General features: G+C 46.0%; 1 protein-coding gene across 1 annotated transcript in view; it reads left to right on the top strand.

Annotated features, from left to right (window-relative positions):
* Positions 1 to 2,571: 2,571 nt before the first annotated feature.
* reep3b (receptor accessory protein 3b) overlaps positions 2,572 to 20,000 on the top strand; it is a 32,476-nt gene continuing 15,047 nt past the window's right edge. Inside the window, exons 1-2 of the mRNA XM_083635616.1 lie at positions 2,572 to 2,884; positions 10,966 to 11,038. Of these exons, the coding sequence (XP_083491742.1) occupies positions 2,853 to 2,884; positions 10,966 to 11,038 (105 nt within the window). The 5' untranslated portion in view covers positions 2,572 to 2,852. The remainder of the gene's footprint in view (positions 2,885 to 10,965; positions 11,039 to 20,000) is intronic.

Here is a 20,000-nt window from a genome sequence, read left to right as displayed (position 1 = left end):
CTGGTTGCTGCTCCACCCTCTGCCGATCTGGGGAGAGCCGAAACTGGCTCCATGCTTCCTCCGAGACATGGGCTGTTACCCAGCTGCTTCTTTTCACCTGACAGGGGAAGCTTCACCGGTAGGACATAACACGTGGGAGGTTCACGCTATTCCAACCAGTTCCCCTCCCTCCGAACAGGCGCCCCTAACGACCAGAGCAGGCACCACATTAGCAACCAGGATATTGCATGTTTTGGTGAGGGGTTCCTATATGAAGGAAACCCCCATGGAGAACATGGGGAGAACATGCAAACTCCACACAGAAAGGCCCTTTTGACGACCCCACCCGGGCGGTGGGCACTCGAGGACATGCGGACGGACACGCATTCCTTCAGTGCTCACAGCGTCCCAGGTGAGAATCGAACCCAGGACCTTCTAGCTGTGAGGCGACAGCTCTACCACTGAGCCACCACAGTAAAAGTCCTTTAAGTGATATATGATGCGGGGTGGGGATGTTGGATAGTGTCCATGGGATTAAAGGCATAACGCATAGTTCATACGTTTGGATACAGTATCAAATACACAGGGTGTATTTTCCTCGCATGAAGATCATATGAAAACATTAACTCACCAATGTGCCTCCCACACACCACACAGCCTGTTTATTTATTCTCTTTCTCTCTCATGTCTGTGAGACGTTATCTTTCTTCAAATCGATAAGATACATATCAGTGTGGACGGCCACAAGATAGAAATGTGTTTCCAACACTTTATCATTTCACTCACTCAGGCGTCTTTTTTTACTACACAAAAGAGGTGTGAATTGTAACCCAACGTGCAAATTAACCAATCCAGCGTGGGGTCTTTTTAATGCGTGCTGGAAAAAAGCACAATGTTTAATGATCCTTGCTCTCGCTCCTGTCTTTTGACTTTCATTTTCATTCCTCTCTTAATGCACACTGTACATGTAGGTCTCTCTCTCAGAGAGAGCGCGGCCTGGCAGCAAATGCTTTGCTGGGGGCCCCGGTGGTTGGGAACCAGCAACCACGGCTTTAAGTGATATAATGTGTGTGTGAGGGGAGGGGAAGGAGGGATGGGGGGGGGGGGGGGGGGGGAGTAGGATAGTGTCAGTGGAATAATGTCCATGTAAAATGTCCAGTAAAAGTCCTTTAAGTGATATATGATGGGGGGATGCTAGTAGGATAGTGTCCATGGGATGAGGCCCAGGTAAAATGTCCAGTAAAAGTCCTTTGTGTCCATAGGCTAATGTCCATTGACCCCAGTCGTTGCTTTGCTAAGGGGGTGTCAGGGGGGAGGGAGTGACAATGTTCTGATTTGTGGGGCTTTCGGGTCTCATTGAAGAGGCGGATGGCAGTTGGGTAGAAGTTGTCCCTGTGATGGGAGGTTCTGGTGCTGCCAGACATCAGTCTTCTGCCATGGGGGAGGCCCCTGAAGAGTTCCTGATGGGTGGGGTCAGCCATAATTTTCTGAGACCATGATTCAGACCTATATTCTGAGAATATCCCCTGAATGTGCAACTTCTGGTCTCAAAATGCTATACGACATGCACTGATGCTATATACATCGTTTAAAGGAGATAAGCAAAATGACTTGAGTTAGGGTTAGGAAAGAGTTTTGATATTCGCTGTATAGATTCCATGTGGAAAAGCTCAGTGTTTCAGTTTAATTTTGTATTGTTGTTCATCATTAAAATCATAAATCCTCTTGAAAGCATTATTATGCAATACAATGTAAGCTAATTAAAATTAGATGTAATTTGGCATAACCGCGAGAGAGGGCTTCTCTTTATTTCTGCTCTTCAAATAACTCTGTCTTGCCCAGTGTCGATTTTTAAAAAGCCAGTAAACCAATGAGGGTTTTTAGCCTCCACTTCCTTGCAACAACAATGCATGGAAAACCCACTCAATTCAAGACGCCACAAATCGAAAAGCGACCAATCAGAAGCGAAATCGCTGAGCATGAAATGCCACCGCTGCTGTCAAACGCAAAATTCAAATGGATCAACCTTGCTAGCCATTGACAGTTCATATGGCGTAAACAGACCGAAGTGGGCAGTGGCCAATAGTAGCCCTCGTTAGCTAGCATCGACAGAGAGCCGAAGTCAACATCACTTCCAGCATGCGCACCAAGAGATTTCATCCGCCATTTATTTTCCAATAGACATTTCGCAAATTGCCTATAAAATAGTTTTACTTGGTCAAACCAAACGATTCCGCTAGAAACAGGAGAGCCAACAGGAGAGCCCATAGAACATTTCACTCGGATCAAAACTTAGGAAAGGGAAACATTTAATCAGCCAGGTACTCTTGCTATTTGTTTACTTTTGGTCCGAGTGAAATGTTCAATGGTCTCTCCTGTTTCTAAATATAGTTGAATCTGATCGTTTGATTACTCGTTTGACATTTGACCAAGTAAAACTATTTTTATACGCTGCATTTTACGAAAATGTCTATGGAGAAATCTCTTGGTGCGCGTGCTGAAGCAGAAAGTGACGTCGACTTTGGCTCTCGATTGACGTCACTTGCTGCCGGAGGAGCAGAATTTTGCTGTCAGCCAGAAGCTGAGGAGAGAGAAAGGGATAGGACGGAGGAAAAACAATTCAAGTCAAGCTGGATAGTGTGCCTTTGTGCCTGTATGGCTACAGAGACAAGGTGTGTGAATGCGGTCGTAAGGACATGTTGGTTGACTGAGAGTCAGCGCGGCAGGCCAGGTATCTAACCTAACCTGCTCCTGGAAGCGCTCACCCAAGTTTTGGCCGAAGTTTCCAGCGGTGCGACTAGCCGTCTGGCTGCCACCTGGGCCTCTTCTGTACCTGACCTACCACAGCAGCACTACCCTGCACGGAGAGAAGCATGGTGTCCTGGATGATCTCCAGAAGCGTCGTGTAAGTACAACAACAACAACAACAACAACAACTGAGAGTCTAGAGAAGAAACTAGAATGACTTTTTTCACCAACTTGGAAAAAACAAGGGCTCTTGACGCGGTTGAGCTTTGTTAGCATGCTAGGCTAACTTATTGATGTTAGCGTCTTTGGCTAACTTTAGCAGGAATTGTTGATGAGCTTAACGTTAGCCACTTTAACTTTACTTCCTAGTATGGGTGTGTGTGTGAGTTGGGAGATAAACTCTTTAACCAAACACAACAGGTAACGTTAACCTTACACCAAAACACAATTGTATTTCATATGAATAGTTTAGAAACCGCAAACTAGCTGGTTGGTTGGTTGGTGGTCTGCTATCCTGTCTGAAGCTAAACGGGATCGACTTGTTTTTGAGTCATGGCCGCAAGGTGAGTCAACCGTGATATCTAACGTTAGGAACGTTAGGTAACGGAAAGGAAAAGTTGGATTTTCAAGTCTCAACGTGTTGAGCTGGAGTGTCAAGTCTTGCTGTCAGTCATCTCAATTTCGAGAGAGAGAGAGAGAGAGAGATAATTTTTTGGCAAGTCAAGGCACGTGTGAAGAAGTCAGGAGTGAGATATTCACAGTTGGAGCACAGTGTTCACTTTGGAGAGAAACTTTCTTTCTTTGAATCAATCCTTTATTCTCTCCCTCTCTCTCTGTATACAACCCGAAGGTTACATAAGCGTCCATCCATGGTGGATAGGAATGTGTTGGACAGAACAGAACAGAAGGGAGGGGAAGACAAGACAAATAGCCTCCCATTTCTCTCTTATTCAACAGCAACAACAGTCAATGGAACTTTTAGGTCACCCATGTGCATGTTTGTTTGATTGTTTTGTTTGGTGTGTTTTTCATTCAGAGGCTAAAACAATTTCAGCAATGTTTTTGTCTTGATTATGCCAAACTCTTTGTATAACTGTAAGATTTTGATGGTGTGATTACAGTGTGAGGGGAAAAAAATCATTGTTAATATGCACCAGATTATTGTTAGAACACTAAGTTGGTCATGTATTTCTGGTTGGTGTGCTGATTTATTTTCATTAGACTGCTTACTTGGGCAACAGCTACTATACATTCAGGTGGTGTCTCATAGATATGTGGTCAATGGGTCAGCATGGGGAAATCCTCCCGTTCTTCTCCCCATTCAGCATAGTTAGCATTTAGCTGCTAGCCCAACCCAGGCGCACATCTGAACAGACGTCTATGTACCTGCTCTTGAATCCCCAATCCTGTAGTGTAGAGCTGCAGCACCTTCCGCTGGTGAGTCAGCCCATTGAGATATATGTCCCCCCCCCCCCCAGTCCCCCACCGTCCTACCATTCGTGCTAGTGACACCGGAAGTACCGTTTTTGTGGGCGTTCCCACACACAGACCGACTGTATCTATTGTGATTATAACGTAGAATGGATGTATTGGAAACGAGCCTTCACTTGTTTCACAACACTATTGTCTGCACGAACGAAGCGCTAATGCCATCCAAACACCGGAGATACTGTCTGAGGTACGCTAACAGCTGCAGCTAAGCTAACGTCACGTAATATCACGGTCCCTCTCCTCACAAAAAGTGCTCCAGTTAGTGCTTTTTCCATGCCAAAATTCAAACGTTATGTGTGAACAGCCCCATACAGAACAGATTACCCCTGCTCTGTCATTACGTAGTAATAGATATTCGAAATTATTTTTGAGTGAATTATCATCTTAATTATTTATTTGTAGTTGGCACATGCTTAAAACAACTTGAAGCTAAATTTAGAAGCTGATGATAGCTAAATCAGAGCGATTGAGTAATTGTGCGATAAGCTGCAATTTATGATCCGATTAGTCGACTAATCGTTAAAATAATCGTTTGTGGCAGCCCTACTAAAAAGTCAGCCCTTCAAGAAGAAAAACTTGTCTTACTGGTTTCGTAGGGTCATGAAAGTTATTTACAGGCGGGACTAACTCTAAATTCAACTGAGGGAAAATTGGTCAGACTGTTGACAAATGTTTGGCAAAGGACAGCTGCGCGATATTTGTGTATTTCTTCTCTTGTGCGCTGATTGACTATGCAAAGGTACTCAGCAGGCTGCTTTTTTAGACATAACTTTTTAATTTTTAATAACTTTATTAAAGAATATTTAACATTTAAATGATCGACATAATGCCGCAATTACAAATGACAGAAACCGAGTGTAAGGCTTGTTAGAAAATAATGTTTTTCATGAAGACACCTGTCAGTTTTGTCAAGAGCTGGAGGTGTCAATTTTTATTTTATTTTTATTTATTTTTAAGTGTTTTTCCGATTTCCCCCCCATTTTCTGCCCAATTGTACTTGGCCAATTTGTCCCTCTGCTGCCCTGGTTGCTGCTCCACCCTCTGCCGGTCTGGGGAGAGCCGTAGACTAGCACCATGCACCATGGGGGGATCACACTAATTAATTCATATTGTCACCAAAACACACATTGGATCATAAATTAAACATACTGATGTGCTTTTGTGATTAATCAATGGTTATGGTTCACACATATGCTGCTCAGGTGCCTAATGGCTATTAGAGTTCACAGTATGTAGCCAAGCTGTGTGTAATGGCTCTGGCTCATATAGGCCTAATATAAAAGTCCCTCTTTGATGGTACCAGTATATATTACAAATCTGTGCACATGGTTTACTAATCCATGGGAATGGTTTAGGAGTAAATTGTAATAAAACGGTGCCCACTGAGCTACCATATTGTTTTTGTACCAGGTGACCCCTGGTGTTCCACAGTGCTCCTTTACAGATTAATACTAATACTGCTGTTTGTTGAATATTCACTCATTCAGCACAAAAATGTGTAAATTGCTTTCGTTGTTCTCGTCAATGGATGAGTTTTATAGAGAAATGGTGAAATAAGTGTTGCGATGGTGCAGTGTGCCGCCTGCTCCACGGTGCAGTGTGCCGCCGGCCCCACGGTGCAGTGTGCCGCCTGCTCCACTCTCTTCTCACCATACATGGTTTTGCATCCCTGCTTAACAGATTTTACCGGTAAAAGACCGGCAATTACCAATGAATGGAAACCCTGACTGATGTCTGTCATTGATTTCCCCATGAGGAAAGGGTTAGTAGCCACGAGGAAAGGGTTAGTAGCCACGAGGAAAGGGTTAGTAGCCACGAGGAAAGGGTTAGTAGCCACGAGGAAATGGTTAGTAGCCACGGGGAAAGGGTTAGTAGCCATGAGGAAAGGGTTAGTAGCCATGAGGAAAGGCTTAGTAGCCAGTCAAATGTGCTGTGGCAGCAGTTCTCCCAACAAGTCCCCTTCTGTGTTTTTAGGGGAAAAGTCATGTAATCAAGTTCTTCTTCTTGAAGCTCAAACCAGATGGTGGTTTCCCTGGATCTTGGAGATCTTTGGATCTTTTCTCTTTTGTTCCCTCTCTCCCTCCCTCTCTCCCTCCTTCCCTCTCTCTCCCTCCCTCTCACCCTCCCTCTCTTTTCCTCTTGCTGTCCTTCATGTTTTTTTTATTGCTTTTGCTCCCTCTTTTTCTCCTTTCTTTTGATTCAAGATCAAGATTCAAGATTCAAGTTTATTATTTGTCCCCGAAGGGCAATTTGTGTGCAGCAGACATAGAAAGCATAGCGAATACATGAAAAAACAGAACATGAACAAATTAAAACAAACATGGAGCATGGCAGCAGTTTTCCAGCAGAAAAAGGATCAAGTAAACACAGGATAAAATAAAATAAAAACAAAATAAAAACACACCTCAAAGGATCTGTACGATGTACTTAAAAGTAGTAAAGACACGTACAATGTACTTAAAAGTAGTAAGAGACACGTGCATGAACTTAAAAGTAATAAGAGTCCAGGACTATTTAAGCTCACATAAATAGGTAGGTAAAAAATAAATAAAGATATATCTCGAATATAAAATATATAAAGAATATTTATAGCAGCAATACCTACCTAAGAAGAGAGACAAGGAGAGAGAGTGCATCATCTCCTCCGCCCAGCAGCATTTAAGCTGCACGAGAGACAGAGAAAAGAGAGCGAGACAGAGAGAGAGAGAGAGAGAGAGAGTGCACTATCTCCTCCTCTCAGCAGCATTTAAAGCTGTTATGGAAACAGGAACGAAGGACAGTTTATATCTGTTTCTCGTAGCCCTCGGAACCTTTAGCCGAAGGCCCGAAGGGAGCAGCACATACTCTGAACAGAGAGGATGAGTATCGTCCATGCGAATGGACATGGCCTTTTTAAGCACCTGTTTGTTAAAAATGTGGTCCAGGCTACTAAAATTTACTCCGGCTATTTTTGATGCCGCTCTCACGATCCTCCCGAGAGAGTTCCTCCCTTGAATACCAAGGTTTCCATACCAACAGATAATAGAGAAAGAGATTACAGACTCGATATAGGCACAGTAAAATAGTTTCATCAGAGTTTGGTCTCTCTTGCTATTTCCTCCTGCCCTTCCCCTCCCTCCATCTGGTTGTTGGTGGGTGTACGGTGTCAGGAAACCAGGAAGTTGACCTGGAGCCCATAGTGAAGACCCATCCAAAGGCAGCAGGGTTATTTTCTCAGCTGCAGGCAGAGAGAGAGGGGAGAGAGAGGGGGGGAGCGGGTGTTGAAATAGGGAGAAGGGGAATGAGAATAGAGGGGGGAAATAGAGAGATGAAAGAGGGTGTGGTGGTAGGAAGATGGGAAGATGAGAGGGGGTGTGGTGGTAGGAAGATGGGCAGTAGGGGTGGGGGTAAAAATCGATACACCATAGTATCCATAGATATTTTGCCTGACGATATTGTATCGATATCTGGATGGCAAGTATCGATATTGCAATTTTTTTTTTTTTTTTTCATGCCATGCCATGCCAGGCCACCGGGCATCTGCCCGAAGCGCCCGATGGTGCAGTCCGCGCCTGCAGTGGCGTATTGAGTCCAGAGAAGCTTAATAATGTAGCCTACGTGTGGGGCAAAAACAAAACAAAACAAAAAAACACTGCATGTGTTACTTCTGGTGAGGTCAAGGAAAAGGTAGGAGAACGAGTTAGGACTGACAATATATCGAAATATCGCAATATTCAATATATCGCAATATTCAATATATCGCAATATCGGCGATATCGCAATACTATCGTATCGTGACTCGTGAAGTATCGTTTTAGTATCGTATTGTGGGCATCTGGTGATTCATACCCCTAATGGGCAGGTGAGAGGGGGTATGGTGCGAGTAACCAGCCAATTCCAAATTCTAAATAATTCTTCTGTTAAGTTTCTAAGGCTAAGTTCCTGATGGATTCATGTCCATCAATAAAATGAAGTTGCAACTTCTATGTTTCAGAAAGCTATTTGCAAAATGTTGTTCACAAATGTCCTCAATGGAGAATGACAAACGGACGGAATGATCACCGTTATGTTCAGTTTAAAGTGGTCTTAAATAATATAGTGACTGAGTTGGTTGTAACACACATGCTTGCCTATTAATAAGGTAAAAAAAAGTATCCTACAAATGGTGAATTAAAATAAATGAATAATTAATACAAATAATTTAAGTGAAGCAAGCCCAGCACAGACAAGGACACTTGTAACTATTTTGGCTCAACAAAAAAGATAGAAAACGGTATTGAAAATCATACCTTTGGGATTTATAAATACTCCGGTATACCGTAATAACCTTAATACCGCCCAAGCCTAGTAGGAAGAGGTAGTGGTGGTGCGCATGCCGAAGCAGCAAGTCACGTTGACTTTGGCTCTCTACTGTTCTTGACTTTCATGCCAATAAAGCACAGTGCATTGCATTGAGAGAGAGTCATAGGCAGAGAGACACAGAGGTAGAGAGAGAGAGAAAGTGAGCTCTGGTAGCCTGGCTGTTTCCATAGCAACAGCAGGAAAATAAACTGCTGTGGTTGTTGGCGCCCTGCCTGGATAGAGGGAGTATGTCTGTATGGAGGCTATATACGGTGTGTGAGGGGGTGTCTGTATGGAGGCTATATACGGTGTGTGAGGGGGTGTCTGTATGGAGGCTATATACGGTGTGTGAGGGGGTGTCTGTATGGAGGCTATATACGGTGTGTGAGGGGGTGTCTGTATGGAGGCTATATACGGTGTGTGAGGGGGGGTGTCTGTATGGAGGCTATATACGGTGTGTGAGGGGGTGTCTGTATAGAGGCTATATACGGTGTGTGAGGGGGTGTCTGTATAGAGGCTACGGTGTGTGAGGGGGTGTCTGTATGGAGGCTATATACGGTGTGTGAGGGGGTGTCTGTATAGAGGCTATATACGGTGTGTGAGGGGGGGTGTCTGTATGGAGGCTATATACGGTGTGTGAGGGGGTGTCTGTATGGAGGCTATATACGGTGTGTGAGGGGGTGTCTGTATGGAGGCTATATACGGTGTGTGAGGGGGTGTCTGTATGGAGGCTATATACGGTGTGTGAGGGGGTGTCTGTATGGAGGCTATATACGGTGTGTGAGGGGGTGTCTGTATGGAGGCTATATACGGTGTGTGGGGGGGGTGTCTGTATGGAGGCTATATACGTGTGAGGGGGTGTCTGTATGGAGGCTATATACGGTGTGTGAGGGGGGGGGGGTGTCTGTATGGAGGCTATATACGGTGTGTGAGGGGGGGGGGTGTCTGTATGGAGTAGGGATGGGCATTTCAAGCAAAAACACTATTTGAAGTTCACTTGGCCAATGTCGACTTTTAGTTGAAATTCCCCCACTCCTAATGTTTTTATTTTATTTTATTATTTTTTTTGCGAGTCAAATGTTACTTGTCTCCCCTGATTTTAAGTATAGGTTAATCGCTCGGTTTGTCCAAGTAAAACAATTTGTCTGTATGAAGGCTACGGCTGTCAATCTTCCTCTATAATTATTAAATTTTATTTTCAGTGCTTTATTATTTTAATGTTTGATTTTTATATTTAACATTTTTAATTAAATTGTAATGCTCACATTTAGCCTATTTCGTTGTACCTAAACTATCAGCATGTTGTTGTTGTTGTTATGTACTGTTCTGTCCACTAGAGGGCAGTCCAACCACTCAAATGTTCTGTTGTAACATGAACTTACATCATAAATAACTGTCAAATGTATAAAATGTTTTTATGGTGCGACTAGGCTCCTCAGCTGTCCTCACGGTCCAGTCAGTCAGCCTCTCCCCACTGCTGTTTAACGTTAGCTGGCTGCCTCACTCATGGCTGCATCCGACTCGAGACAACTTTTCAGACACCCCCGGAGACAATCTTTCTCAAAAGAAACTAACGTTAGTGACAAATCTGGAGACTTTTTCTGACGTGGGATTAGCATTCCCTGCAAGCAGCAGTAAGCAGGCATTGACAATAGCTGGGTAAGTCCAGCTAGCATTGATGCTAGTTAGCATCGACTTGAACTGTGGTAAAAAAAAAAAGCACATTTCCAGAGATCATGGCCCGCACTCAGTGACAAGTGACAACAGAATACACATGCAGGCTTAGCTAAGGGTCTTACCTACATGTGTATGAGGGAGGCATAATTTATGTTCATAACATGTATAACTAACGTTACTTGCTGGTCTAACCAGAGATGATGAACAGTGGAGCCACACTGCAGCCCAGAGGGAGCGCTTGTAATTTACCCCGGCGCGCGCTGAAACTGGCACCAGCAGGCGGAGTTTTTTTCTTTCATTTCTTCCTCCATAAAAATGAACAGTGTTACCGGTGGGCATGTTATGTAATCTGTGTATGCCACCACTGTGTAACACCGGTAACAGCGACTACCGCGGCAAGCCTAATTAGGAGTGGACAGTAGAAGTTGTCGAAGAGAAGGCACTGTGAGGCTATGGAGAGGCGTGGGGTGAGGGTTGTGGCTGAGTTGAGGGTCCTCAATTATCTAATGCGGTAGTGATTAATTAGTATGTGTGACGTTAATAGCGGGAACTTAATGCAGATTATGTTTTTAGCAAGATCGTTATCGGACTGATGTTTGTTGAATGCCAATGTGCCATAATAAGGCTGTATTGATGGCTAGTTGAATGCTCCTATATTGTCTATCATTGTCTTCCTGTATCGTTACATATGAAATGATAATGATGATAGAAACACCTGGGCTGAGTGTCGTGTGTTTTCTCTCCTTCCAGGCTGGTGTTTGGGACGCTGTACCCTGCATACTACTCTTACAAAGCTGTCAAGACCAAAAACGTCAAGGAATATGTAAGTACATGAGCATCGATTACCACCACACATATGCACACCCAGTTGACACAACCTGTGTTCAACTTTACGTGGTATTTATTTTGTACAGTGATTATCTTTCTGTGCAAGCATGTGCATGTCTGTCTGTGGTTCTGCCTCTGTGATTAGTTGGGCTTCCATCCAAAGGTATCACAAATTTTAACTACTAGTGCTGCACGATTATTCAAATCGCAATCGCGATGTCAGCACGTGCGATTACATAACCGCAAAAGGGTGCGATTATATATATATAAAAAATAAACGTCTGTGTGTGTGTGTGTGAGAGACAGAGAGAGAGCGTGAGAGATGACCAATCAGTAACTCTTCAGACTGGTCACGGGACTACCCGGAAGCTCCCAGTCTAGTCTCTCCCCAGAGTCACAGACAGACAGACAGATAGATACCGCAGACAAGACACACCCTTAGTGCTGCTGACACTCTCTCATACCTTCTTATGTGTTTTTTATCAAGGGATTTTCAGTTCTTCAGGTTTCAAATAGTTGGTGAACATTTGTGTGTGTGTGTGTGTGTGTGTGTGTGTGTGTGTGTGTGTGTGTGTGTGTGTGTGTGTGTGTGTGTGTGTGTGTGTGTGTGTGTGGGTCACACCCTATACTCAAAACACAGCATGTCTTGTGGCTGAGTAGTGACAATCTTTTGCAATCAGAAAATAAATAAATAAAAAGTTGTATTGCTCATTGGTTCAAAACTCTAAATGATCGTATCTGTATCTTATGTTTGTATCTAGCTGAGGGATCTGTCTGTATTGTGAGCGTGGGGATTGGAACAGCACATTTTGCACACATTCCTATAGCCAGTTTTAACTTGACAACATAAACATTCTAAATTGCCCCAGTTTACTTCCTGTTCCAGTGTTTGCCAATACAATAGCAGACAGGAAATAAGCTAGGTTTTAAATGAAGCAATAAGCCCCAAGAGGCCGTGGTTTACACTGATTTTTCACCGGTGAAGAGGTGTCCACGGCACCACCACATCTCTTAGCTGCTGTAGAATCACTGGAAACCAAATTCTATGAAAACAAATCATCACATAACAAATCACATAATAAATTAGGGATGCACCAATCCACTTTTTCCTTTTTTCTTTTTTCACATTTCTGTTTATTGAAGTTTTCAGGGCATAGATGATACAGCACATCAGTATTTCAATTTCACTGCCTGTTATAGGACTGGAAAGACAAGATAAAAAAATAAAAAGTGAAGATATGTGTATACGGTCATAGGAAAACAGGTTCACTGGAAAAGAAGAGGAAAAACAAATACCTATACCATACCCTCCCTAACAGCAACAGTACAAAAGTAATCTTCTCACCCTGAGATACTTCCTTTTCCTTATTAACAAAAACAAAAACAAAAGTAAAACAATAATTGACATAGTCCGATCCAATCACCCATCAGAAACACAGTGCACAAGTCCAATCCACTTTTTTCACTCGATCCGATTCCGATACCTGAATTTGGATATCTGCCAATACAGATATTATGCCGATACCAATATTTTTCTTGAATATGATAGATAGATAGATAGATAGATAGATGGATAGATAGATAGATAGATAGATAGATAGATAGATAGATAGATAGAGTACTTTATTAATCCCCTGGGGGAAATTCTTGTGTTACAGCAGAAGCCAATGTCAGTACATCTCAGTAAAACACACACAACACACACACACACACACACACACACACACACACACACAAGAGAAAGAGTCTAGTCAAAAATATGTCAGACATACAGTATAGGCAAAGATTTGGCCAAATAAAGATTTTTTTTAAAAAATATACCTTGAAAAAAGCATTACGGTCCGATCCATAAATTGTGCCAATATCGGCTACCGATATTGGATTGGATCGGCCCCATCCCTATAACAAATCACATAACATTTGTGCGTGCGTGCGTGCGTGCGTGAGTGGGTATGTGCGTGTGTGTGTGCGTGCGTGCGTGCGTGTGTGTGTGTGTGCGTGCGTGCGTGTGTGCGTGCGTGTGTGCGTGCGTGTGTGCGTGCGTGAGTGGGTATGTGCGTGTGTGTGCGTGCGTGCGTGCGTGCGTGCATGCGCACATATTGATGTGGCAGTGTCAGCATTCATGCAGGGCAGGTGGTTTTCTCAACAAAATGTAATTATGCATATATCTTGTTCAGTAGCTGTCATAGGCCTGTACACTATAGCCTCAAGACAAGAAAAAGACCCATAAGACTTGGTTAAAGGCGAGGTTAAGTTTCTTGTTATGTCCTGATGGTTCGACCTTATTGAGTTCAGTGATCCAAAAAGCTTCTCTGCATTGTAATGTATTAACAATATCTCCACCTCTGGGGTTATGGTATCATTTTTTCAATCCCCTAGAACACGGGTTCCCAAACTCCTTCATCTTGGGACCCGAAAGATACATTTTGTGTCTCCCTAGGACCCAAACTCACAAAAAACATACGGTAATGAGTTGCCATGACGACCAGTTGGCAACCCACCCCCCACGGGTCCGCGACCCAAATCTGGTCCCGACCCATAGTTTGGGAAACACTGCCCTAGAATTTAAAGTCAAGCTGAACCCAAAAATGACTTTTATTTTATTTTAGTTCAAATACCTGGGTATGCAGTGCACCTATTTAATAATGTATGCAAACAAATCACAAAAATCTAATTTCTTTAGTTTTTCACACTTTTTCACATCAAAAGTTCATTTTTCAAGATTTCATTCATAACAGTAATCTACAGTTTGTTGACATCACCTAGTACTATCAAATTTCTACCCCATTTCAACCAATCATATCACGACATGGCAGCTGTCAATCAAATCTTCATTTCAGGATAATTTTCTCTTCCAAATGAAGGAGAAAGTGGCGCCTAGTGCCTGTCATCTGGCAGAATTCCTATCCCATAAACTACCTACTAACTTGGCCAATTGTATGAAATATGAACAAAAAACAAAAACGGTAATGTCTAAGAATGCAAAGAAATGTAACTGGCTTGTTAAAACTCGCATTCCAGGAATATTGTATTTACCGCAATATCAATAATGGCGCGCGCCTGATGGCCTGGTTGTCAGGGGTCGCCCCTCGGAGATTCCAGGCAGGCGGGCAGCACCCATGCATCGGATTGTCCACTCGTTCCACACAGAAGCAGCTGGCTGCCTGGTACTCTGCGGTTCCCATTCGCGTAGCACGACAACACGCTGAATCCCACTCGATTTGGGGGTGGAACACGCCAGGATTGGCCGATGCCAAAGCCAGTCCCCAGAATTGTCAAATCAAATCATCGACACCCTATATGGTCCGCCTCTCAACCCTGTCATCACAGACAAGATTTGTTTTCAGTCTCCGACGCTCGCGCTCTTGCATTCCGTTCCGGTTCACTTAAGCTGCGTTCACACCGACCTATTAAAGTTTTTCGCTGGCGTCGAGTTTACATACAAAGTCAATGCAAACGAGCGATTGAGCGTATATTCGCCTGGGAGAAAAATCGCTGGGCGTCCGAGCGGCAGAGACAGAGCGATAGGGAGAAAATACGCTCGTCGCTCGAGATGAAATATTCCAACTCGAGCGAAAATACGCTGGCATCAGTCGCTCGCTGCTCAACGCTGATTGGCTGCCGTGTGAGAGCGAGTCAAGGATCACACTGGCTTGGAACAAACCGCTGGTTTATTGTGTGGCAACAAACCGCATTGACAGCTGATTGACAGGCTGACAGCTGACATGAAGTGAAGTCTGTCCTACCGGTATGGAGCTCGCATTAGGAGCACGCTGATAGGCTTTAGCTTGTAAACAATGACGGTGGCTCGTAGTGGACAAATATCATGACATTGCGTAACGTTATAGCCCCCACATGTCCGTCAAATCGTGTGCCTGTTGATGAGCGATTTAAACAGAGCGACAGAGCGATTCCAAAGGGTTGAATCAAGCGACAGAGCGAAAAATAAATATCTTGGTGTGAACACAGCTTTAGACTTTAAGCGTAATTTATATTGGGACGTGAACGTTGACATTGACATTGTATGCACTGCATGCACTCCATTCTCACCTTGGGCTAACGTCTAGTCATTGAAATCATAGTGAAATCACACAACTTATTTTGCTGGAGACGCCCTTGTCAAGCTGCCTTTCCAGTTTGACTGTCTAGCTGCCGCCCCAACTGTGTGCTGAACCTGTGACTCCAGTAGCCAGTGTGAGACTGAGCAGGCTGCTAGTTTGATGCTCAGTTCAGCAGCACCAGAGGTCAGAGTGTGAGCAGGCTGCTAGTTTGATGCTCAGTTCAGCAGCACCAGAGGTCAGAGTGTGAGCAGGCTGCTAGCTTGATGCTCAGTTCAGCAGCACCAGAGGTCAGAGTGTGAGCAGGCTGCTAGCTTGATGCTCAGTTCAGCAGCACCAGAGGTCAGAGTGTGAGCAGGCTGCTAGTTTGATGCTCAGTTCAGCAGCACCAGAGGTCAGAGTGTGAGCAGGCTGCTAGCTTGATGCTCAGTTCAGCAGCACCAGAGGTCAGAGTGTGAGCAGGCTGCTAGCTTGATGCTCAGTTCAGCAGCAGCAGAGGTCAGAGTGTGAGCAGGCTGCTAGCTTGATGCTCAGTTCATAATAATAATAATAATAATAGATGGGACTTATATAGCGCTTTTCCAGGGCTCAAAGACGCTTTACAATAGGCTAAACTAAACTAAACACTGAGGGGGGCGGGGGGAGACGTTAGTGAACATATAACGACAGAGATTACACTAAACACTGAGTACTATGTGGGGGGGGGGGCGATAGTGGTGGGACAAGACAGTAGACAGAGACAACACACTAGCAAGGATAGGGGGAGGGAGCAGAGGGACTAAGGGAAGGCGGTGGAAAAGAGATGGGTTTTGAGGCGGGAGTGGAAGACTGTGAGGGACTCTGATGTTCTGATGTCTTGGGGGAGGGCGTTCCAGAGTCTGGGAGCTGCCCGAGAGAAAGCTCTGTCCCCAAAGCTGCGGAGTTTGGACTTGGGGGTGGAAAGGAGGTCGGCTGAGGAGGATCTGAGGGACCGGGAGGGTTGGTAGGGGGAGAGGAGATCTGTGAGGTAAGGGGGGGCCAGTTTATGAAGGGCTTTGTAAGTGATGACCAGGATTTTATAGTTGATGCGGTAGGGGATGGGAAGCCAGTGGAGTTCTTTGAGGACAGGGGTGATGTGGTGCCAGGATTTGGTGTGGGTGAGGAGTCGAGCTGCTGCATTCTGAACCAGTTGGAGTCTGTTGATGAGGGTGGAGTTGATGCCGTGGAGGAGTGAGTTGCAGTAATCCAGGCGGGAGGAGATGAAGGCGTGAATGAGAGTTTCAGCAGTGGAGTGTGAGAGGGAGGGGCGAATTTTGGCAATGTTACGGAGGTGGTAGAAGGAGGATTTGACAATTTGACGGATGTGGGGTTCAAGGGAAAGGGTGGGGTCAATGATGACACCAAGATTGCGTGCCTGGGAGGAAGGGGAAACAGTGGTGTTGTCGATGGTGAGGGTGGGGTTGTTGGTTTTGGAGAGAGTGGACTTGGAGCCGATGAGGAGAAGTTCTGTTTTATTGCTGTTGAGTTGTAAAAAGTTTTCTTGCATCCAGGATTTAATGGCAGACAGGCAGGAGTTGATGTGGGAGAGGGGTGGGTTGTGGGGGGAGGTGGTGCTGAGGTAGATCTGAGTGTCGTCGGCATAACAGTGAAAGTCCAGGTTGAAGTGACGGAGGATCTGACCGAGGGGGAGGATGTAAGTGATGAACAGAAATGGACCGAGTACAGAACCTTGGGGGACACCGTGTGAAACTATAGAGGGAGCAGAGGAGTGGTTGTGTAGGGAAATGAACTGAGAACGGTTGGAGAGGTAGGAGTGAATCCACCTGAGTGCAGTACCTTCGATACCGAGATCTTCCAATCTGGAGAGCAGGATGTTATGGTTCACGGTATCGAAGGCTGCACTCAGGTCGAGGAGGATGAGGATGGTGAGGGATCCGGAGTCGGCAGAGGTGAGGAGGTCGTTGAAGACTTTAAGGAGTGCTGTTTCAGTGCTGTGGAGGGGGCGGAAACCAGATTGGAGGGGTTCGAATAGGTCATTGGAGTGCAGGTGGTGTTGAAGTTGGGTGGCTACTATGCGTTCCAGGGTTTTTGAGAGGAAGGGGAGGTTGGAGATAGGCCGGTAGTGATTGAGGCAGGATGGGTCAAGACCAGGTTTCTTGAGGATGGGAGTGACGGCAGCAGTTTTGAAAGCAGAGGGGACAGTGCCATGGGAGAGTGAGGAGTTGAAGAGGTTTGTGAGGTAGGGGCAGATGACAGGAAGGCATGATTTCAAAAGGGGGGTGGGGAGGGGGTCAAGGGAGCAGGTAGTGGGTTTGGATGAGCTGATGAGTTTGGAGACGGTGGAGGCAGTGACAGGGGTGAACCGGGAAAGACGGCGGTGGGGGGGGAGGCTAGGAAAGGCAAGCGGGATGGAGAGGAGAGAAGCAGGGGTAGGGGCAGCTGGGGGGGACAGAGGGGACAGTGATTGGTAGATGGTGGTGATTTTGTCAGCAAAGAAGTGAAGGAAAGCAGTGCATTGTTCAGATGAGGAGGTAGGGAAGGCGTCGGTGCGGGGCTTGAGGAGGCTGTTGACGGTGGAAAAGAGGGTTTTGGGATTACGGCTGGGATCGTTGATGATGGAGGAAAAATAGACAGACTTGGCGGCAGTGAGGGCATCTTTGTAAGTTGAGAGGTGGAGTTTGTAGGCTTCGAGGTGAACGGTGAGTGGTGTTTTCATGATGAGTCTTTCCAATTGGCGGCCGGTCTGTTTGAGTGTGCGGAGTTGAGGTGTGAACCAAGGTGCAGAGGTAGTGAAGGAGACGGTTTTTGTTTTGAGAGGGGCCAGCAGGTTGAGGGAAGCAGATAGTGTGTTGTTGAGGTTGTTTGTGAGATCATCAGGTGAGGTGGGGGGAGGTTCCTGGGGGAGAGTGTTGGAGATCAGATCGGAGAGTTGGAGGGGGTCAATGGATTTTATTTTCCGGAAGGTGATTTGCCTGAGGATCTGTGGACGTGGGGTTGGGGATGGGACAGTGAACTGGATGATGCTATGGTCTGACAGAGGGAATGGGGACGGATGGATGTTGTGGACTGGTAGATTGAGGGAGCAGACGAGATCGAGGATGTGGCCTTTGACATGGGTGGGGAAAGTGACGTGCTGGGTGAGGTTGAAGTTGTCCAGTAAGGTGGTGAATTCAGAGGTGAACTTGGAGGTTGGTGAGTCGATGTGAATGTTGAAGTCGCCGAGGAGCAGTAGACGGGAGGAGAGGGATGAGGCAATTGTGAGAAGTTCAGACAGATCAGATAAAAAAGATGGGTTTGGTTTGGGGGGCCGGTAGATGAGAATAACAGTCAGTGAGAAGCAGGTTTTGAAGGCAAGTGATTCAAATGAGGAGACAGTGGGGAGGATGAGTTCTGAAGTCCGAAAGTTCTGGTTGAATATTACTGCAAGACCACCTCCACGGCGGGAGGGACGGGGTTTAGAAATGTAATTAAAGTTCAAAAGTTCAAAAGTTCAAAAGTTCAGCAGCAGCAGAGGTCAGAGTGTGAGCAGGCTGCTAGCTTGATGCTCAGTTCAGCAGCAGCAGAGGTCAGAGTGTGAGCAGGCTGCTAGCTTGATGCTCAGTTCAGCAGCACCAGAGGTCAGAGTGTGAGCAGGCTGCTAGCTTGATGCTCAGTTCAGCAGCACCAGAGGTCAGAGTGTGAGCAGGCTGCTAGCTTGATGCTCAGTTCAGCAGCAGCAGAGGTCAGAGTGTGAGCAGGCTGCTAGCTTGATGCTCAGTTCAGCAGCACCAGAGGCCAGAGTGTGAGCAGGCTGCTAGCTTGATGCTCAGTTCAGCAGCAGCAGAGGTCAGAGTGTGAGCAGGCTGCTAGCTTGATGCTCAGTTCAGCAGCACCAGAGGCCAGAGTGTGAGCAGGCTGCTAGCTTGATGCTCAGTTCAGCAGCACCAGAGGTCAGAGTGTGAGCAGGCTGCTAGCTTGATGCTCAGTTCAGCAGCACCAGAGACCAGAGTGTGAGCAGGCTGCTAGCTTGATGCTCAGTTCAGCAGCAGCAGAGACCAGAGTGTGAGCAGGCTGCTAGCTTGATGCTCAGTTCAGCAGCACCAGAGGTCAGAGTGTGAGCAGGCTGCTAGCTTGATGCTCTGGAGTTCAGCAGCACCAGAGGTCAGAGTGTGAGCAGGCTGCTAGCTTGATGCTCAGTTCAGCAGCACCAGAGGTCAGAGTGTGAGCAGGCTGCTAGCTTGATGCTCAGTTCAGCAGCAGCAGAGACCAGAGTGTGAGCAGGCTGCTAGCTTGATGCTCAGTTCAGCAGCACCAGAGGTCAGAGTGTGAGCAGGCTGCTAGCTTGATGCTCTGGAGTTCAGCAGCACCAGAGGTCAGAGTGTGAGCAGGCTGCTAGCTTGATGCTCTGGAGTTCAGCAGCACCAGAGGTCAGAGTGTGAGCAGGCTGCTAGCTTGATGCTCAGTTCAGCAGCACCAGAGACCAGAGTGTGAGCAGGCTGCTAGCTTGATGCTCAGTTCAGCAGCACCAGAGACCAGAGTGTGAGCAGGCTGCTAGCTTGATGCTCAGTTCAGCAGCACCAGAGACCAGAGTGTGAGCAGGCTGCTAGCTTGATGCTCAGTTCAGCAGCACCAGAGGACAGAGTGTGAGCAGGCTGCTAGCTTGATGCTCAGTTCAGCAGCACCAGAGACCAGAGTGTGAGCAGGCTGCTAGCTTGATGCTCTGGAGTTCAGCAGCACCAGAGGTCAGAGTGTGAGCAGGCTGCTAGTGTGATGCTCAGTTCAGCAGCACCAGAGACCAGAGTGTGAGCAGGCTGCTAGCTTGATGCTCAGTTCAGCAGCACCAGAGGTCAGAGTGTGAGCAGGCTGCTAGCTTGATGCTCAGTTCAGCAGCACCAGAGACCAGAGTGTGAGCAGGCTGCTAGCTTGATGCTCAGTTCAGCA

Source organism: Poromitra crassiceps (assembly GCF_964638095.1).
Source record: "Poromitra crassiceps genome assembly, chromosome: 4".
Taxonomy (NCBI): Eukaryota; Metazoa; Chordata; class Actinopteri; order Beryciformes; family Melamphaidae; genus Poromitra; species Poromitra crassiceps.
This window is presented reverse-complemented; position numbering and strand designations above follow the sequence as displayed.